Here is a 23,028-nt window from a genome sequence, read left to right as displayed (position 1 = left end):
TAATTTTTCCATACTGATTTAGTTTCCAGTAGTCCACCCTGGCCTGAACTGGCAGTCTACAAAGCAATCTAACTTTGCCCACATGACTTGGAAAGGCTTGAAAAGTAGGCTTTAAACAGAATTGCTGCTGTAATGCTAATTGCAGAGTAATGTTCCTTTGGAATTTTGCTAGTCTTGCAGTCACAATAATAAATCTTAAGATAGGTGCCTTGACTAGTTTGATGAGTAATCTCAGCTAGCCAAAGAGAAAAGTCTCTATAATAGCTACATGAAAAGTTAAAACACATCAATTATTTTACTAAGATTGAACTTGCTGACAAGTTACAGATTTTTCAAACACTAGCTGAAGTCCTGAAAACTATGCCAAGGAAGTCCTGGTAAGGCAGAAAAGTCAACACCTTAGGCTAAAAATTTAAACCCTCAGTTATTTTACATGTTTGCAGACAGATCTGACACCTGCACCGGGTGGTGTTTGGTCTTTTATTCAGCTCTAGCAAGACCAACCTTTCCCACCCTCACAAGGTGTCCATATTATCTGGGAGGTTTTAGCCCTCTCAGACGCAGAAATTACTTCCCAATACCTTTGTCAAAAGCTCTATCTATAGATCTGCACATAAAAATGAGTCCTCTTTATGTTGCCACTGCACTTTCTGAAAACACAAACCAAAGGCAACTCCTGCTGCAGAACATTTGATATCCTGCAGATGAAGACCAGAAGGTGACAGACCAGGCTCATTGAGGCAATACCATCCCAGCCTCTCAATCTCATCCAGATTGCTTGTATGGCATTAGCAAGGAGTTTACAGAGTCGTGCTTGTCTCAGGTTAGCTTCATTTGAAAAAGATTTTCAAAAGAGATGTGAACCAGATTACATCAGTTCATGAGACTATCACTCCTGCATTGATTATCTTGTTCATTTAACACAACTTTTGCTATTAAAAAGGCTTGTCAGCTCCTGTTGAGCAGTGAGTGTCTGTGCCTGCTGATGAGATGAAAAAAAAAAACCCCAAAAAATCAACGAAAATTATTGCTTACCCCAACATCTGCTCTTGGTTCCTTGTGATCAGGTAGGACACTGGTGCGGACCTGAGAGAAGGGAGGGAAAATAAAGGCAATAAATCATTACATTTTTTGTTGTTGCTTCCCAATTAGAATGAAAGAAGTGATCATGCCTTTCTTTCCTCACACTTTTGACACTTTGGAGATAAATTTAAATGGAGCTATATATGTATATATAATTTATAACAACTAGTAATTTAAGCACAATATCTGCTGGTTCCTGTGAAGAAAGTATCTTACCACTGCCCATTTATCATTCTGAACTTTCCTGAGTCTCTAAAGGGAGAAAAGCTGTGTTCAGGTTTTCCTTTCCTGAAAGGAGATTTTTTGACTGTAACTTGAGTGACAGAATTCTTCATCTAGAGGCGTTATCTGGAAACAAAATTTTCAGCCTCAAGTGAAAGAGCATAGTACATTAGAAAGTATTTTCTCCAAGTACTTGCCTTTGCCAGCTGATCTGCAGCAGAAATCCTGATCCCCAGTCCCACTCAGTGTATGACCCTGCCTCCTTCTGCCACTTGCTGAGCATTTCTGAGGTAAGAGACATTTGTAGGCATTCAAGGAGGGAAAGTCTCTATATTCTCCCCTACAAGGGACCTCCAGTTGTCCCTGCATTTTCTGCAAGGTGGAGCTGCCACTGTACTCAACTGCTTTCATTTCACAAGAGCAAGTATGGGATAACCTGACTTCCTCTTCTGTATTTCCCAAAATATAGTATGGGTTGGTCTGTGGATGTGGGTGGGTGTGTGTCTTCAGTGTCTTCATAATTTGATTGTTGAGTGGTGGCTGAGAACAGACAACTGATTAACCAGCAAAAATTAGATAGAAAATATATAAGAAAACTTCTGTGACATCCCTCTCACATGGCCTGCCTGGGCCAAAACCAGCCCTTTGGAATAACTTGGTGTTAAAAGCAACACACAAGGGAGAATACACTGAGCATGAACATCTGTTTGATTACCTAGCCTAAATAACAGATATTCATTCCCAAGGACAAACTTTTGGCTTGACTTCCAAGTAAAACTCAAACTCATTTTGTAAATCTCTTGGCAAAAGACTCATTTTTTTTTCTATGCACTCAAATGTGACCCTCAATTCTTCTATTCTAGCTGCAACTTAGTACACAAAAAGAAGCTCTCCTTTACAGCAAAGATAATTTGTATGTTTATTATTCTAAATACATGTTGTTATAAAGCACCAATATAAAGTCCACAACAAAGACTTGACAAAGTAGAACCATGGTTTTTCTCAGCCAGCTCTTATCCCTTGATTCCCTACAGTGAGAACATTGTCTTTTCCACAAAAGCCTGAAAATAGTAAAAAGTGCTATAATTAATTTAATGAGGGACAGAATACTTTAGAAATCTGTGGGAGTCCTCATTTGGATGCAATTTTACATTTAGATTTTCCCCACTAATATAACATTAGCAACTCCAAAGCTTTTGGCTTTCTACAGAAAACTAGTACAAAATGTTCAATAGCAATATTTGTATTTAAAATTTACCTTTAAATGTTTCAAGTCACAAATGGAAATGAAATTACTGACATTTTCTTGTTGGTGATACCTATCTTTCCCCATTGAAGCTGGGGAAATAACTTAGAGCAGATCTGTTTCTTAAAAGAAAGATGGAGTATCAACACCAGACCAAAAATGCTGTCATTTTAAGATGCTAAAAAGCTGTTCAATGTGCCAGCCTCAAAGAGGTGATATCTGGCCCAACAAGAAGTGAGGTATTTACATTTTTAAATTATTATTATGGCTATTTTTTCAAGAAAAAATAATAATTTAAGAATTAACCTTCCTCTTCATCATTTACTTAGGCATTTGTAACCCAGCAGAGGTTCAGCAAGTATTTTAAAACGTGTACATGTTTTTATATGATACTAAGTTGTGCTTCACAGCAAGAGAAAGTTCAAGTATCTTTTACACTTATTGAAATCCAGGGAATTCAACACTCATTTAGAATCATAGAATATTAATTCCTTCTTTTGCTGGATAAAGTCTCAATTCAGGAGAATGTATTTCTGCTTTTCTGACGCAATGTAGAAGTGGAAAGGGATGTCAACACCTGACTAATCTAGAACCTTCCATATAATAAAAACATATTCCTGACTTTCAAATGGATTTAAAATACAGAAACAGTATCTGTTGCATTTTGCAATACTTTTTAGTTCAGCTAGGTTTGTTTCTTTTCCTTTGGTTTTAACCACTTTATAACCAGTATTTGTACAGCCAAATGTAACTGTCTTTGGTGGGACTGACATTAGGCTGTACCTCTCTTCTCCCTAAAATATATTTTGTTTGAAATTAAATTGAATATATTGATCCAAGTGTGTGCAAACATATATAACTTAAGAAAGAGGTTTATTATTTGATATTTACTAAAAGAGAGGCCATATATGTGTATGTAAATACATACATGGGCAGTACGATCTGATCCCTTTCAGGCTGTCTGTTGGTTGAGTTCCTGAACAAACTCTCTGAATGCTGCAATTATTGGGGTATCATTATGGGATGGTCACACAGGCCTCATTACAAACACAAAGTCAGCTCATAAACATTTATAAAACATAAGAAACAAGCCAGTTCTAGTCCCAATCCACAAAATGAAAGAAAAAATGGAGATAAATACAGAGGATTTGAAAGGTCAAATATCCTCCTAGTGCCTTTCCTAATTAAACAAACTGCCGCACTTTCTCAAACCTTGTCATAAATCAACTTTTCCCTACTGGCCCCCTCTAGAACAACTACGAAATATAAACACAAGCAGAAAGTCAGATTTTAATCCCAAGTATCCACTACTCTGTTAGAATTTCAGTTTTCTCATTTGCTCTAGGTTTTCCTGTGCAAAACGCAAACCTCTGAGTGGGGAGTTCATTTACAACTCGGGTAAGACCATGCTTCCCTGGAATAGCACACGCTACAGCTTTACCTCCTCAGACAAGAAGAGATCACAAGGGTATGCAAGAAAGACAGTTTGTGACCTAGGCGAAATGCAAAATGTTTCTGGCTAGTGTCTACTCCTGTGATTTTATTTGTAGAATAATATGGTTAACTTTTATACACCACAGGTTGTTGTACCAGGAAGAACACCAGTGGACAACAGTGGGCACTTGTGATACACTTAATTTTCTTTAAATCTCATCCAGAACAATATGCAATGAGTAATGCATTTTTCACAGACATATCTGTTAAATTTCTCTAGGCATAAATGCTAAATTCAGCTTCAATGAACTGTCCTTTAGTAGAAGGCAGTTTTGTGTAATTAAAAGGAACATTTCTTTCAGTCGTTTGCAGCACTCTGAGCCACATCCACACACACTGTCAAAGTACAGAAGATCGAACCATTATCATTACTGAATCTTTTTTGCCTGCCCTTAATTAAAGCCTTCACATTTCAGTTGATGATCAAAGGCCATGTTCAGAATACAATCAAGTTTTGCAAACAAATAATGCTAGATCCTTTCCTTGGTTACTATGGATTTACTCCATCAGATCAACCGTGGCTTCCAGTGGCTTCCCAGTACTCACTGCTTTTAGCTGCTCAAATGCTCTGCTCTGTCATCACTGCTATACACTCCTGGCATCTCACAGTAACTAAGTACGCACATCAGGCAAGGCTAGGCAAGGCAAGGAAAGATAAAAAGAAACTACTGAAAGCAGTCACTGAAAAATTGACTTGCACTCCTTCAATAAAGCAGCTTCCAGGAAAGCATTCCCAGCTTCAGTAAAACTGGCAGTCATATGGGAACATAATGTGCATACACATTAACCTGGAGGTGCTCTGGGACAGTGACCATCTGCGCCTTTCTGCCCCCACAGGGAAAAGAACACTGAACTCTGCTAACACAGCCATTCAGCTCCACAGACAGCTGCTGTGGGCAGTCAGCCCATCTTCACCACCACTGCCTGCCTGAGCAAGGCACCACCACCCATTAGAATCTAGGAATAATTATTTCTTGGAATTTTTCAGTCAAAGAAGTTGCAGCTTTATGTATTTGTGCTGGGTGAGCTGAAAATGCTGAAATTGTTACTGGGTTCTGCAACAACATCAATCAGCTTTTGTAAGATAGGACCCCTTCCAGTACATGCATCAAATTAATTCTTAAAAGAAGATATTGTACATTCACCAGCTATTTATTTTCATCATATAGATTAACAATTTGCTAAATAGCCCAATCAACATATTGTAGTCGGCAAAGTAAAACACTTCCATCAATACTTTGTTGGATATGCGCTTATTGGATGAAGGACAATACCAATACAGTAATTTTCCAACCTTTAGTGCACAATTATTTCCAAGAGGCCATGTAAAACAAAAGAGGAAATCTTTTCCCAATGGGCATGCACATGGTATTGCAGGGTTTACAGTTCCAATGCAAATGCTGATCTGCAGAGAAACTAATAAATATTAAAATTGAATTAAAGATGAAAACAAATACAGGGAATATAAGTTATAACAAATTACTTCAATGTTTTATAATAACTGTATGATGTTTATTATATATTAATGAAATTTAAAATTATAAAATATTTATATATATGTGTGTATTCCCTATTACAGATAGTAGGGAAAATACGTATGCCCCATTACTTGCTGTATAGCAACTGACAGTTTCATCTGTTTACTTATCTGAAAAGGTCAACAAGTAGGGCAGGACTATCTGCATCCTTTCCATAGGCAGTGTTTGAATGTGACTCTTTTGCAGAGTGTGGAGTCAAGACCATTTATTTGTGCAGCACTGACACTGCGTGCTGCCTCCAGGCACACTTCTCAAGACTTACTGTGAGGATAATAGAAAAGACATGCTTCTCAGTCTCTAAGAATCATCATAAACTGCTTTTCTTTCAGATGTCTCTACCGCTCAGTATCTTTCTCTGGGAGGCTGCATCTTTGTGTGCTTTCTATAGAATACATGGCACAAGAGAAGCATTACGAGATCCCCCAAGCAAAGACCGAGGTTAACAGAAATGAACAGCTTATGTAGGTACATAACTTGGTGTATGAATAATGAGCAGAAAAACACAAAAGTCTTGAGTGTTTCCTTACAAATACAGTTTCATTTGTCTATTTTTACAGCTTGGGCATTTGATCAGAATCGCCTTAAAAAACCCCACAGTTCAAAAAGAACAGATTACTTGGGAATTCTATACTGAGCACACCACAAAAAATATACCATCTCCGCAACATCCCCATGGAAACTGGAACTGATCAAGAAACAGAAAAGATCTATACATTATGAGTGCTTAGGGGCATGCAGCAGAGAGTCAGATCTGATCCAGCAAGGCCTATTAACTCAGCATAATTGCCAGCCATGGCAGAGCTGCACCACTTTGCATTGTGCCTCAATGCAAAATGACACCGGCCCTGTCCATGCAAGCACGCAGTGAAGCTCAGATTTCAAGCAAAGGTTTCATAGTGGGGACACGGCCCAGCTTGGCATGGATCAGAGCTTCAGCTGCTGGCACTTGGTCTGCAGATTACCGAACACTACTAAGGTGTGCAAAGAGGGAAAAAAGGCAGCTTCTGTTAGCAGCCTTTCCCCCATGAAGCACTAAGATCACACACACAGCTTGTTCCTCAGTACACTGCAAAAAAGCCTGAAAATCACAGAGCTGGAAACACCCCTTTGAAACACACTTGTAACAACCTCGCCATATTTAGGTCTATTCTATTGCACATTTATCTATTTTCAAATAGTAAATAAATAATTCTTGAAGGCAGAGTCCTAAGATTGATTTTTCTCTTGTAGTTATTGGAAATAAGAAAAAGCTGCCAAATCTAGCCACACAAATCTAAATGATCTTTAATATATTTTTAGTGTATGCAATGAAAAAATGGAAGGAAGGAAGGAAGGAAGGAAGGAAGGAAGGAAGGAAGGAAGGAAGGAAGGAAGGAAGGAAGGAAGGAAGGAAGGAAGGAAGGAAGGAAGGAAGGGAGGGAGGGAGGGAGGGAGGGAGGAATTCGGAAGGAAGGAAGGAAGGAAGGAAGGAAGGAAGGAAGGAAGGAAGGAAGGAAGGAAGGAAGGAATTCGGAAGGAAGGAAGGAATTCGGAAGGAAGGAAGGAAGGAAGGAAGGAAGGAAGGAAGGAATTCGGAAGGAAGGAAGGAATTCGGAAGGAAGGAAGGAAGGAAGGAAGGAAGGAAGGAAGGAAGGAAGGAAGGAAGGAAGGAATTCGGAAGGAAGGAATTCGGAAGGAATTCGGAAGGAATTCGGAAGGAAGGAAGGAAGGAAGGAAGGAAGGAAGGAAGGAAGGAAGGAAGGAAGGAAGGAAGGAAGGAAGGAAGGAAGGAAGGGGTTATTTACCTTGTTAACAGAGAACACAGCATGAGCACTGGATTCAATTTTTTTAACCAATTTGAAACAGCTTTTTTTTTCCTACAGAGAAAGATCTGTCAGATGTAAGGTTATGTGACAGATTAAAAGTGACAAAGAAAAATGGCCTCTATAAATTAGAGATAATTAACATTTGAGTCTTAGATCATGAAAAATAGATGTTCTTCTGCTACTCGTAATTAATTTGCTCTTTATTGAAACTTGGGGTACAGATACTCTGCCAGTACCAGTTGCTGCAGAACATTGCTTTATGGGGAGGGGAAAAGCTGTGTACTGCTGCGCCCAGTTAAACCTTCTTGTGTTGCATGATGAGGTCATCATCACTCCCCTCCCGAACAGCTCCCAGCAAAACACAACCCTTGCACTGTGATTCCAGTGCACACTTTGCAAGGAACACCTACAGGTAATGGCTCAGGCATTGCAGGGGGCTCAAACACAGCTGCAAAGTGTGTAACCGTGACAGGGAAGTGACACTCACCCACCCCAGTACCCCCCAGCAATGAGTGCTGACTGATGCAGACAGCAGCGCACTGCTGTTTATCAGTCAATCTGTTCGGTTTTTTTAGCGGTCGAATTTTTGCAATTAATGACCACTGGTAGCAAGCTAATGAACTACAGGCTTTTTCCTCCATCTTTCAGGCTTTTTTGAACAAAGCCCAATGATGTGAAGTAGCCTTCTAAAGTCTTAATAGCTACTGAATATTCTAGGCATTTGGTCAGTTATAATTTTAATAAAATATAATATAAAAACACATTTAAGTCTGTAGCTGTCACAATCAGCCAGTAGACCGTGCCCCTTCCCCATCGAAATTTCCAGGAATGACCCCTTTAAAGTCTGTTTCATCCTGGCAACAAGCTGCAAAATTTGAAGAGTAAAGATCCCCTTCAAAGTGCTTGTGATGCCTGCTCTTCCCTGCTTTCTTCCACTGTGAAATAAAATTCACAGAAGGCAAATTCTGGCTTCTGTCAGCAAGCTACAGATGGAGCACTCCTAAGCTCTTTTGGCTCTTCATTTACATGGGCCAGCCAATGGGGAGTTGTTACTTGCTCAAATCCAAATACCACAGGCTGGTTATTGCAATGCCACTATCCAAAAATCACTGAGACAGACTCCACAATCCAAAAAAAGCAGCAGTTAACAGCAGCCAAAGAAATCCAGATGTTCTGACAAATTATATCCCAAAGAATACTCACTCCAGAATGATGAAGAAAATAGGACATAGGAAGATATGCATAGGGGGGTTTTATCACGCTTTTTCACCCCACTACCCCCACATCCAGCTGTGCATATTGCTTCAGCAAAACATGACTATCTGGCAATCTCTCAGTCTGTCTGTCTGAGCATCTTGGTCCCCTGAAGCAGCAGACTCTAACCCAAGTGTTGAAGTAGGACTTTCAGGGGCAAATGCCTTCCTAGAATGCAAGATTTCAGCACTGCTCACAGGGCCTGAGGCAGATGGGTAGGAAGAGGAAAAAAAATAAATCTCATTCCCATATGAACATCAGAGAACGTGTCCAAAAAACCATGCTAGAGAAGCCAAGGAAAGAACTTGTACTCTAACCACTTATTTCAGGGGAAACTTGAGAGGATATAAGCCAAGGGTGGTAAAAAGCACATACAGTTGTCTGATGAACACCCAGGCCATCTCAGGGTCACTTAAGTGCATAGCAGACAACATGAATTAAGGCAAATATTACTGGACTGATCAGATGAGCTCAATGGCATCATGAAGTTTCCAGAACATGACCTTCTGCATGAAAATTTCAGGAAAATTTCAACTTTGACTCTGAATATCTTGACAAAATAAATTGAAATACCATATTTTTTTTGCTTTACTGAATAAACAGCCTTTTTTTGAGTATGCTAAAGTCTGCATTTCATAATTTGTATCTATTGCCATAAAAGTTGCATTAAGAAATCTTACTATAAATTAAACATGATGCCATTTCCACTGATGAACCAGTTACAAGAAACAAGATTTATATTTGCATCCTATAGAGGTACTTCCAGCACTCCCAGTTCCTCAACAGATTGCAACCTCTACTCAAGTGACAAAAGGTTATTCCCGTGTTAAACACAGAAAAAAAGGTCTTGCTGCCTTAAAAAAGTCCAGACCTTTCAATACTCTGCACAAAATGTCCCTGACTCACGGGAGAAGCTGAAATGGAGAACTCAGAATTCAACATGCTGGAGCAGTCACTTCCCCAGTACATGAAGCTCCAAAGTTCCCTTGAGAGGCTGGTATTATCCCTGTGCCAACACCTCAGTGAATTGCCAGCTGGGGGCCTTAAGTTCAGTATTTTGAAAGAGTTATTTTTATGTGAGGTACCGAACTCACTAACCAAATATCAGCTCTCACAGAAGCTAACAACTGTTTGATCAGCCCCCAAAAAAGGTTGAAGATTTTGTCCCCCACTGCTTGTTTGACGGTAACTTTTTAACACAAATTTTTAGATTTTGAAGTGAACATTTTAGAGCAATTAAGCTCAGGGAGCCAGTCTCGACCTTCTTCATTTCTCTCTGGGTGTCTCCGGCAGGGAATTCCAGCAGTGGATTTTCCCTGCAGCTAATGCTACAGGCAGCTGCAGCAGTAGCATCACCAGGAAGAACTTTCGTGAACACTTAAAAAGACTCATATTGATTCCCTACAGCCTGTGCCAGATGTACACGCAGAGCCATCCATCAGTAACCTGGACATCTGTGAGACATCGAGAGAAGCAGAGAAAGCTGCTTATGAAAGAATATGACTGGAGCATACATTTTCTGGCTAACCCCAGTCCCCTCAAAATCCATCATAAAAGTATGAAAAGCAAGCAAGACCCTAGTATTTTCAATAAAAAGAACTATTAGCAACACAGGGCTGTAAAAACCTTCAGATCATTTGTTTTATTATTTTACTGTCACAGACACCACATAATAAAACCTCCACCACCTATTTTTGAACTACACTTTGAAATTACTTGAATTTCTTCTCCCTCCCTTCTGACTGGAAGGTCATTCAAAAAAATTATTGCAAAAATAGTTCAGAGTCATGTTTTAATTTACAGCTCATCATTATTCATAGTGAGTTTATACTCATTTGCTCTTCTGCCAACATGGTCTTTTAGCTAAGTAATTATTTTCTGTTCCTCATACTGGTCTCCTGATGTATTAATAAGAAAGGAATCATATGCCCTCTCGTACTTCATTTTGTTAGGATAATAAGCCAAGCTTTTCCAATACGCTGTCATACAATAAGCTCTCCATTCCCCAGATCACATCATCTGTTCCAGTCCCATTCATCTTTCTTGAACACAAATGATCCAATTACTGACAGCTTTCCAGAACAGGCCTAACCTGTCTATATGGAACAGAGATTCCTGGATTCATCTGGGAATCAGTCCTGTTTCCCTCTCTCTGCTGTGTTAGAGCCACTTCTCAGTTACACTTTGAACAACTAATTTACCTGTGTTTTCCTTCGCACAGTTTGTTTCTGACTCATGAAGTCTTCGTTCATCCAAAAACTTCATGTGAGTAGAAAAACACAGGGTCATGTACTGAGAGACTACTGTATTTCATCCTGTTCGTATTACTACGGACTGCCTTGAATCAGTCCAACTGGTTAAGAATTGTGTCAGCTGGCAAACGCTTTTTCCTTAGGAGAACTAAGGGAAATTTCTGCACACACCAGACTTTTCTCTAGCACGTAGAAGCTGAAGGACTCTCACATAATTATCCACAAAAGCAAAGAAAATGATATTCGTCAATAAGGATTTTTCTTTTGTTCTTCTGACAGTTTGTGATAATGTTAAAAAATAGTTGAGGCTGAGGTCTGGTGGTAGTATTACCTAATAGATGGGCATTCACTTATCTTTTGGGGAACTAGGTGTAAAATTGCTCACCAGATTTACTGTTGTAGAAGGTATAAATATAGTTCAGACAGATGAGAGGGAGTACATAAATTTTTGGGGCTTCCTACAATCTCTATTTTCTTTGCCTTCATAGACAGGGTCTATCTATTCATAAAAGTCTGTTTTAGCAAGACTATAGCTGCACTTTCATAGATAATGGCTCTTCCAATCTGTGGAACCGCAGTACTCTCACAAGCACTACTGTTGTCTTCAGGGCTCCCACATGCTTCATCCACATTGCTAACAGTCCACGCTTGAGAGGAACAAGGAATTTTCTCAGAAGAACCTCCAGAAGATCCTGGGAAAATAAATGTTCCCAACTATCCAAACATAAACACTCCCAACTATCCAAATATAAACATTTCCAAAGCTATCTACAAAGAAAAAAATGTACTTTTTTTTTTTTTTTTTAATTTGAGAAAGCATTTTTTTCTTGGATTAAAGCAGTTAAACCTGCATAGCAAGCATTAAGTTCTTAAGTACACAAATGCTAAAACAAATAACCTCCTGATCAGCCATCTTTAAACAGACAGTCTTTGATAGTGCTCTGACCTTTGCACAATCTCCTTCTTTTCTGAGATGGGAAATTGGAAGGGGTTTTATTCATTTATTTATCAAATAAATTCATTGTTGGCTTTAGAAGCAGTTTCAAGACAGATGTGTCATCTCTCCCGCAATCTAAATTAGTTTCTGCTTTAAAGGAAGAAGGAGGTATCACTGGAAACAGGTATCACTGTGGGCCCATTTCACTCTGCAGCAAACTAAACATAACTTTTTCCCCACAAGAGAAGGCAAAAAGCAGATTTCACACAGTTCTTTCTCTCTCACAGGTTTATGTGAAGAGCATTTCATTTTCCTCTCAGTGATATTATATTCATAGTCACTTTGCCATTAAATGCACATGATTTTGCTCTCAAAACCATTTTACTGGAAGACTGGTTTTCCTCACCTGAGTGTCACTGCTTAATTGCCACTTAAGATAAACCCTTTCCCCCACTACAATGTCAACTTTAATTTTTTTTTAAAGCATAACTGCAATCTGCAAGACATGGTAATCCTTTTCTATAAGCATGATCAAGCTCTTGCAGAGATCTTACTTAAAACCAAATAAGCTATGAGCACCCTACTTTCAGATTGATAAGAAGGCTCAGGGAAGTTGATAGTCACAGCTGCCTGAGCTAAGTAATTAAATTCTGATTCTTATGAAGCACAAGGTGTGAATAAAGACATTAGGTATATGTATTTTAAGCTATCATTTTGCTTCTTTCAGAATTAATATTCTGAGGATGCAGAAAGATTCTAAGGCTCAGAGTAAGCCCCAAATATATTTAAATATTTTCACTACTTAGAAAAAACAAAATGGACTTTTTTCTAAACCTGAGAAGTGGTCTTTTTGGAGGACTGTTTCAATGATGGCTTTTGTGCAAATAAACAGAACTATTAGGAACAATATTCTTAGCAAAGCTGTTTAGGTCTGAAATTTGGCCACCATGCTTCTATTTCTAGACATGACTTATAGATTCTTTCTTGCTTTAATATTGCATCTTCTTATTTGTCTATTCAGCAAGATAATGTTTTCTGGGAAAGATAGGATCTGTTATTAGACAAGCTGATATAAGATGGAAACAGACACTTTTCTTGGCCCATGGTTCCTTCAGGAACTCAAGAAAGCTTGTGCTCTTGAAAATTTTCTCCATCATATCTGCTGGTCTAACAAAAGGCTACCTGCTCCTACAGACCCTTAGCTCATCCCCAAACTGCCATAAGCAATGTAAGAAAACAGACACTCTCTCTGAGGTATTCCATGATGTTTCAAAGCTAAGCCATCTCCACTCTATCCCACAAGACACATTTTCTGAGAGATAGCCAAATGTCAGCCACTGCAACTGCCAACACTGCAGCTTATTAAGTGAAGGAGTCACAACTGGTTGACAGAAAAGTTATGGCACAAACTCCAGTAACAGCATTCCCCCCTTCATATATTACATATTTTTGTCATTTGTGATGCGCAGGATAATTTTTCACTCTCACATCCTTTGTTGCTCCCAGCAGTGCTCTGCTGAGATGACAGGGCTTGCTGAGTCACCGTTTACGTCCTCAGTGAGTGGCATGAAATACTGTGGGGTGCAGAGACTTCAAGTCAGCATCATTTCTCAGGATATGTACAAATTGACACCAGGAATGGGAACAGGAAATTTTAAATAGGCCTGTGTTTCAATGCCACTGAACAAACTGCATTTTTAAAAAATACTCTGGCAGTAAACAGCCTCAGCTAAAACAAGTCCACTCATTAAGAGTACACTTGGTTTGGAGAAATGCATGACATTCTTTTTCATTTGAGTCCAGGTCTAGATAAATTAGCTTATGGAAGAAAGCTGCATTTTAAATCATTAACAGTTCTCTCGAATATCAAAATTGATATTAGAAATTCACTAGAAAGTGAGCCTACAACAAGAGTAGGAAATAAAAAAGGCACAAGCACATTTCAGCAGCAATGATTTTATATCATCTAGATTAGATGACAGAGTTGATTTCTGTCTAAACAAAGTCAAAGGAACAGATATATCTTGCATAGATTAACCTAAATTTACATAACTTTAAGTGGGTCACTACAGATAATGCAATGTCTTGAGGAGGGACTTCTGAAAACCAGTGAGAGATTCTATCTGCTTCATAAACCACATAGTCTATGCTTCCAAAAATGTGTTGGTAGCCTTATGTGTCATAAGGCTGTATGTCATATCTCATAGGTATCATAATTCATCTGAGTGCAGAGCAGCCTCACTTCTTCCACACTCAATAGAACCTCATTCCCTGACACAGGGAATAATTATTTGTAAAAGAAAAGCATTTTAATACATGATGAATGATGTGAATGGTAGCTTTACATGTGAAAATATGGTAATCTCTTCAGCTTGAGGACAGGTGGTGATATAGTACCCTGAATCGTACAGCATCCTATGTGCTGACAGGATAATGGTAGTTCTAGAAAATTAATGTTTAGAGGCTTCCCCTTCCACAACTCATGTCTAAAAGGGAAAAAGATATATGCAACAAAGAAGAGCTTATATGTGAAATAATGTTGTATTCATAGAATATCGTCCAATTCATGCAATAAATTCTGCATAAATCATTAGACCCACATTGCATCCAATATGACTATTACAGTGGAATCATAGAATCATTAAGGTTGGAAAAGCCCTCCAAAAGTAGGTCTCCAAACTCAACCATCTTGTAGATTGGACCTTCTAGCAAAAATTAGAAGCAAGATGAAACTCCACTGGATAAAAATGCATTAATTTTTGTCTAACTAATTCTAGGAAACATTTCAAGACATGAACTAATTTACCATGAATGTCAAGGCTCATGTGCCCAGTTTTCTAATAAAACCCATTCAATTTACAGTGTTAAAAAAGCCACATCCAGCAACTGAATTGTACAAGTTGATTCAGAACCAAGCCCCAAAAATAAAACCCCAAAAACACAACCCAAAACCACCCACAAATACCCCCTACACACAGAATTATGACTTTTATTTCTTATACTACAGGTAAGCAGTCAGGGTCCTCATCTAGAACAGTAACAACCACATTTAAAAATGACAAACAAAATAGGAGAATGTAATGATGAGGTCAACGAACACTGGAGATGGGAAGAGAGTATAACTTTACAGGAAAACAGACATTTTACAAACATCTTTTGAAACACCCCGTATAAAAGTTTATTGCATCTTTCTGAAGACAGAAAAATCCCATCCTCACAGGTATTCCCCAAGTTAGTAATTATTTTGTACAGTACTGGTATAATCAGAACTTGTTTTAAATGAATACTGAGACTTTCCCCCACCTTAAAAACTCCCATAAAGTTGGCCTAGATTAATTCTATCATTTCTAGTTCATTTCATAAAAGAAAGAATAAAAAGGGTCAAAATGTTTTTCAATATTTTGACTAGCAAATGGAAAAATATATTAAAAATCTAATAGGTTAATAATTTAACTAAAAAAAAAAAAAAAGGAAAAAAACCCCAGCAAAATCAAAATAAGTATTCCCATACATATTTGGTAGAATTTTCTACAATTTCTTCTATTTGCACATAAATGTTAGCACCATTAAAAACCTCTATTCAGATGTACAGGAATGAAAATGAGCAGTTATACCAAAGTACACAAATTGTTTATTTATACACCTTCAGTAGACACAGCCTAAAAGAGATTAATTTCTTTCTGTTGCAGTCTGTGATTTCATTAAGTCGCTCTGCTCAGCTTTAAGCACTAAAGATCTTGAAATAATACCAAATTTAATACTGTTGCAAGAACCTTAACTCCAAGGTTGTCAGCATAGACATCATCAGGGAGCCATTAATAGAATGCTCTTTATTGAAGTCCATATCTTTTGGTTTTGAAAATATCAGAGTGGAATAAAACCAACATTAATGATCTTCAGTAATTACTCCCTGCAAAAACTAAAACGCACTTGGACTTGCAAGTACACATTTAAAAATAATAGCTGAGCATTCTTTGAAAAGGAAGGCCCAGCACTGATACAAATTTCATGTGAGGCTTCAGCTCAAGATAATGTTTGGATTAACAAAGTGTGCATGGCAGGTCTGATTTAAAGACTGCAGCTTAAACTTCTCCTTCTGCACAGAGCTCATGGCACAGAAAGGCAGTGATTTATGTACCACACTCTACACCATCCCTGCTCCACAAACCTCTGAGCAATCCACAACTGCAAATATGTTGAGAGGGACAGTCTCAGGGCATGCGAAGGTCCCCAAAATCCCAAGAATTCTCAAAGTTGTTCTGAGTTAATGATACTTCCTTTTTCCCTTGTATATGCAAGAAGAAACCAAGAGCCCTTGAATGAAACCCATGAAGAAAGTTTTACGAACACAGGAGGGACAGAATTGCAGACCTCTGCAGGAAGGTCAATTGTGTGAAATAGCAGGCTCAAAATCTAGACACTTAGGGAAGTTATTTTCCAATCTACATCCATCTCATAAAAGCCATCCAATGTCTATGTAAAACTAAATACCTTTGTCCTCCAGAATGGAGGACCTAAGCTGCTGTAGTCCATATTGTAATGCCCAGATACCAAATTTCTGCTCCCCATGTCCTTTCATTTCTTTCATGATAATTTTTGTTCTTCCCATCACAATTTAATTCAACTGCTAATTTATTTTCTTACCCAGGATCTTTGTTCTTAACACATAGCAATTCCTTCCCATGCTTCCACAGTAAATCACATCATTCCTGAAGCAGCACCTCACTTCATTCCTCACCATCACTCACAAGAAGACACAGAAAACAGGATTTTCAGCCTCTGTCAGAGAGAATTCGACTCCACAATACCCAGAAAGCATCCAGACCCTGCTTTTCTTCAAAAGTCATGTGCCAGCTGAGGTGTATTTGTTTCCTCAGATCTTTTTCTCCTGGAAGCAAGAATGATTTTCCCTCCCTCAACAATGAGCTGAACACAGAGATCTGCAAGGCCCTGCTGAGGGAAGCTGGTATTTAACATCTCAGCTTTGACAGCCCTAGTATGGATCACATATCATAAGCATTTTTCCAGGATTTCTGGACTCCCAAGAACAGAAATTTTTTTTGGCTGGTGTGCCAAACTTCAATTCTTTTCCATTTTTCACTACCAAGAATTAAATAATGAAGTTTGCTGCAGAAGTTTCCTTTTCATATAAGTCATTATGAAGTATTACCACTGGTGTATGAAACAAAAGTTAAATGTATTACCGTTTTTTATATTATAGGCGTAAAAAGGAAACATATGTAAAGAAATTCCTTCATTAAAAAAATTTACCATTTCCCCTTTTGTAGTTTTATTTGTGAACAGGGATGGTAGAAGCCTTTGGAAAAGGCATACTGCTGCTGAAGGACTACTTTTTGGTGCATGTCTCTTCCAAATTCTTCCAAGTGACAGAACCTATTTTATTTCTAACTTCAGTTTCTAGTTAAAAATACCAGTTATCCATAACATATATTCACAGAAACTTGTTTCTTCCAAAAACAATGTTAAGAAGCAGCAGCTGGAAGTGTCAGCATCATGATAAGTATCATTAGTTCTGTGGCCAAAAAATTCCTATTAATCCTTCTGGGTTGCTGTGTGGATTGAAGATCATTTTATAATCAAGCACTTCACTTGACAAGTGCCTACACACAAGAGAGCTCCTGCCAGTACTATAGCTACCATCCTTAAAAAAAATAAATAAACTTCAGGCAAAAAAACTGTTATAAAAGTGAAGTCTGCAAGATTATTTTTTTTCCCTGCTAAAAAACGGTCTTTGGAATGGCAGAGAATTATTCATATTGTAACCTTTTGTTCATCTACTGTGTTGCAGATGCTAAAGATCTCTCAAGGGCAGAGCTACTATTCTTGTTCCATTTCACCAAAGACACAAGCACAGTGTCATCTCAGCAAACTACTCTTTCCAAGAAAGAAAATCTGAAGGCGGATTGCCATTTTGTCTTGAAAATATTTCTCTGTAAAGATAAACACCAGTGCCTAATGAATATCACTGAAGAAAACCAAACTTCCTGAGCAGAGGTTCAGTTAGCTTCCAGCAGTGCCTCCATATAGAAAAGCAACAATAAAAGCCACTTCCAGTTACGCAGTTCAATTGTATTAACAGCAATATTTTTTCCTCTCACTTTTTTCTCCCCTAAATTTCCCACATCCTATGCTGATAACAAACAGTTCCAATACATTCTTTAAAAATCCTGCTCTGTTGGCAACCCATGAATCATCTGGCAAAATAATTCCTCTTGCCTGCAGGGCACAGATAAAGGTTGCCCTGTGGCACAGGGCCAGTACCGCACATTCACTTGCTTGAGACACTAGGAGTCAGCACAGTTACACTGAACCCAGAAAAGGGCTTTAGTCCTTTCTTATATCTTTTTTCTGTTTTAGTAACCAGAAACCAAACTGGGCTCTGTGCTTGACTTAGAGCAACCAGTTCCTTGGTCAGCAAGTTCATGCCCCAAAGGAAAGTCCTCTAAACTCCCACATTCACAGCCTTTTTATATTGAGGCCTTTACAAACTCCATCTGCAAAGTTTCAAATTCAAAATTATCAAAGTTCACATATATGCCTTTTGACTTTCTTTCGTTACTCACCACAGCATTGGCAAACGTATTCCTGGGTGTTATATACCAGCATTTATAATAGGGTTCCACAAAAATTCTTTCTTGTACAAATATTTTCTGTACTTAATATATGTCACTTTCCATGAAGCCAGATAGACACACCAATGCACTTAGTGATTGTTCTGTAATTTAGTCCTGACTTTCTGGCTTTTTACTTACAGAGAATAAGATCTGTTCTCTCCATGTATGAAAAAATATTACTCACAAATGGCTTTGTGCTCCTGCAAATTACAAGAATTCCTGTACAATAGATCAGGAGAGCCTGACACCCACATTTCAAATTCTAAAAAAATTATCAAAAAAAAAAAGCATCTCCACTTGTTTCCATATTAAAATAAGCAACACCACCACACTCAAAATAAGTGAAAACAAGCTGCAGTAAATAATCAAGGTGAAGCCCCCAGAGGCTGACTGGCAGCAAAGTAGGACAACACAAAATATTTCAGTGAAGGTTACACACAGTAACATTCAAATTAAAGGCAGCTCAGTTAGATAACTAAATGGAATGCCAGCTCGAATCATGTTCCTGTTCATCACACACAGTAATACTCCATGGAATTCCCACCCCAGTGTATCTGCTCTTGCAAGAAAGGGTTAATAAACCCAGAAGCTATGGCAAAGCTTTGGATCCCAGTTCATTTCACGTAGACAGATGAACTCTAGCTACAAAAGCATTAAAAGAAAAAATCTGTTTCTACTACCTTTATTGCCGTGTACTTATATACCTTTGAGCAAGAAAAAGAAAAAAATGAAATGCATTACAGTTTTGTTACTTGGTTTATCTGTTGAGAAACTGTTTTAAATTAAGGCACTCTTGTTCCATTGTGGTCAGAACTCTGCACCAGAGGTGGGGGGAAAATTAGTAACTTGCTTTCTCCCACAGCTCAAGACTTCCAGAGATACAATTAATTACTTATGAGAAATTTAGCTACAGAAAACTAAAACCATTCCTCTCCACGAGTGATACTTTCACAAGAGGCATGAACAGGGCCCTTCAGAACAGGGCTGCTTCAGAACTCCTCACTGGAGTCAGAAAGTGCCTTTGGCACTGGAATGCATGCTGGTTTTGGGAAGAGGTGAAAAAATTATGTCTGAACAAGTGCACATAAGTTGTTGCACCAGGATGAAAAATAAATTCTAATGCCACTGGTAGCCCTCTGGCATCCTGAGGAAGAAGGAAGAAACTTAATTTTTCTACTTTGTTAGAAAGCAGATGTCTAATATCAGAGTAGCCATCAGTAGTGTCTAAAAGCTGGGGTAGCCTTTAACCAAGAACGAAGGACTGAAGCTGAAGCTTTTAGGACATCCATGCAACAGCACATGGGGACATCCAAACCAGACAGGGGGTGGTGTATTAAAGACTCCAAGCAGTTCTAAGCTTCTCAGCATTCCTTTATTTAAAACTAGTGACAGAAATGGCAGAGTTTTATTAGAAAAGACAGCTTCCTTGCATCCAAATATTGCTAGAAAATAAAAAAGGATACAGGGATGGAATGAGCCTGGCATTTTTTACATTATCTTCTGTTAAAAGAGAAAGGTAATTCTATAACATCCCCAGCATTTCTCTGTAAAATACTTAGGTATTTCCATCCTGTTTACCCAGCCACTATAGTGGTGCTTGCTTAGTTACTTGGTTCACTGCTCCTAGAAATGAATCAAAACATATTTAATCTCATGCACTGGGGGTAACTTTGCAAAAGAAAAAATCCACTGTAGAATAGAAATAAAATATTTGTGACTTGCCTATGATAACATAGTAAGCCTGGGGCAAAAATTAAGAGCATTGTTTTTTGTCTCCTATTCCACATACCACAGGATTACTCAGCTTCCTTCCTCTCTCCACAGCTGGGGGTGTCCCCCTAATGAACATATTTATCTATTCTAACCAGTGTACTGTGTTAATACCTCTTCAAAGTCCAAGACCTAATTGAGACCATCCAAAAGATCTGTGTGTGCCAGCCACACAACCCAGCCAGGCAAAGCTCCTTTAAAAGCCAGGCAACTCAGGGACTTCTCATCCAGCACCCTACTCAAGTGATTTGTCTCCTCAGAGGCTTTAGAAACACTGTTAGCAAAACATAAGGGGCCTCTCAGAGCTATGAGCATCTTCTTGTTCTGAAGAACAGTTTGGGTGCTAAGGACAGAAGATAGACCAATACAAATTCATTGAAAGAGCTCTGGTTGCTTAACCAACTTTTATAACCTCAGATCATCTGAACAGAGTAAAACCAGCTACGTAACTAGTTTTACTACTTGACCAGTAGTTTAGGGGTGGGTTTTTAATGACAAATTTAAAATTATTTTGAAAAAGAAAACTGCTAACGTAAGTTGTGATAAAATAAACTCAGATTTTCTATGTCATTTTTAGAAATATTTTTCATTCTGGTTGGACAGTGGCAATGTTTTCAAGGAAGATAAGCATAATATTTGTCACTCCCAGTTCAGAACTTTGGGATCTGAAAGCAAGTTCCCGTGGCTATTGGTGTCAATCAAAATTTTGCACTGCACACTTCATTCTCTTTTCCAGTAAAAGACACAGGACCATGTCAACACCTAAAAAGTGAAAAATGTCTTAATTCCTTGTATTAACGAGTCTCTTTTTGATGTTTCTTTTATAATAATGCTTTGGCATATCCATAACTAAATTGAGCATCTTAACTCTTAATTTCACTTCCCCCTCCCCTTTCCCTAAGTCAATACAAACATCACAGTAATATCACCATCATTGAAACTGCAACTACACTTTACTGCTAAGGTAAATGGTTTACATTCCAGGAACATCAGTAATTTCTGCCCTAACAGTGTTTAAGGCTATTGGTTATCATCTTCAAAGTCAGCAAAAGAAAGGGATAAGCTTAAAAGGAGACGAGAAATTAATGTCGTAACTTCAGAATTTCTAGACCATAACAAAAAGGACGAAATGATGGTATCATTTTAATTAACTGTGATATAGTTAATCTGAATAGCCCCTTCACCAAGATCCTTCATGGGGAAATGGATCCAGCCAGATGCTAGATGGCAGCCATTTTGTAAGGAAAGCACAATTTGAACAAAAAATGTATTCTTAACAGGGAAAGAGTCAATAAGTGCAACGAAAAATGTGCAGTTAAACCGATATTTTACAAACATGAATATAAATACCTCATGCTTTTTGCAAACTAGATACAGCTTAAAACAATTAAGCGCTGCTCCTAGCTTTGTAAATGTGAATTAAAAGCAAACCCAGGTCACTGAAGTAAAACCACTGCAAAACCAGGGGCTTTTGGTCTATAAAGGATAATCTGGGGTGGGGTGGGGGGGAAGTACTCCTTTGAAATTAAACCAAATGGTAAATTTTTACTTTAACAGAAAAAAAGTGGTATTTATATGGCTTAAAATGGCTTAACAAAACTGGGAGGGGGCAGAGGGGATGGAAATAGAATTCAATTATATTGCAATATCTAGTACATCGAGTTCAGATTAGGTGCACAATGTCAAATCATAATATAAGTTAACTCAATGAGTTGTTGGTCTAGGTTTTCAACCCCATTTCAAGAGTTTTGTTACTTCAATGCTGCTTCTTCCATGGAAAAGATTCTCTCACTAAAAAGGCAAAGGAGAGGACATATTCTCTTGACTTGTGTTGAAAATTCAGGAGTGTGTTTTCTAAACAGCTGAGTTTACCTCTGAATAAAATTGACCCATTCTTGCTTTTAAATACAAGAGCAGAATCTTTCTTTGAGAACTCCAAAACTGCAAATGAGAAATGCTACACAGCAGACATTTACCTAAAGCTTGTAAAACATATTTTCTCCATGGAAAAACAATTACTTGCTAAAGACAAGAAAATTATGCAATTAAGACCCCATAAAAATGTATTTTTCTGCAGATACTGAGGTACTTCCTGAGCTCATTAAAAAGTTTCTTGTCATCAAAGTTTAAAACGCTCATGCTAGAAGTATCTCAAATGTACATGAACAAAATTTAATCTTAATAATTCTATTATTTCAGGACAACAACTTAAAGTCAAGACTGTCTGAAGGAGATCTTCTATCACTTGACTTTCAACAATGAAGGCAATCCTGTGTTTCAAAGAAATCTGCATTATTTCTGACATGTTATTCTAGCTCAATGTTAACACTAGAGGTGACTAAAGAATCTAAAACTGAGAAGGGGAAAAAGTTAAGACAGATCCACACTGATATGTAGCAGCATGTTTTGGTTTTGTTCAACTCACCTGCTGCCATCTAGAACACACCAACAGGCTGAGAGCCAAAAAGATGTAAAGCTGAAGTCAGAAACACTTTGCAATTAAGCTATGGTAGGTACTAAAGGCTACATTGCCCAGTGTAAAATAAAAACCAAAACAGCGAGTGATGGAAAGTATTTAGGAATATAAATCAGTTAATATAAAATAAAAAACCCAGAATTAACCCTGCATATTAGATTATTAAGACTAAAAACATACCTTCACATGGCAGAAAGATCTCATAGATATCAAGCCTCTCAAATATGCTAAATAAATAAAAACAAAAAAACACCCACCACTCCAGAACTCCACCAGTTACAGTTCAGACTTTTGTTAATGCACTTCTGGCTCTTTC

The 23,028-nt window shown here is 38.1% G+C and overlaps 1 protein-coding gene across 11 annotated transcripts in view; it reads right to left on the bottom strand.

Moving 5' to 3' along the window:
• Nucleotides 1-23,028, bottom strand: part of INPP4B (inositol polyphosphate-4-phosphatase type II B) — a 315,749-nt gene that overhangs the window by 128,767 nt on the left and 163,954 nt on the right. For all 11 annotated transcript variants that reach the window (XM_048303087.1, XM_048303078.1, XM_048303079.1 and 8 more), the window contains one exon: nt 1,036-1,086. In XM_048303087.1, the coding sequence (XP_048159044.1) occupies nt 1,036-1,086 (51 nt within the window). The remainder of the gene's footprint in view (nt 1-1,035; nt 1,087-23,028) is intronic.

This window comes from Corvus hawaiiensis, chromosome 5, assembly GCF_020740725.1.
Source record: "Corvus hawaiiensis isolate bCorHaw1 chromosome 5, bCorHaw1.pri.cur, whole genome shotgun sequence".
In the NCBI taxonomy this organism is placed as follows: domain Eukaryota; kingdom Metazoa; phylum Chordata; class Aves; order Passeriformes; family Corvidae; genus Corvus; species Corvus hawaiiensis.
The sequence above is the reverse complement of the archived record's forward strand: the minus strand, read 5'-3'. Positions and strand labels throughout refer to the sequence as shown.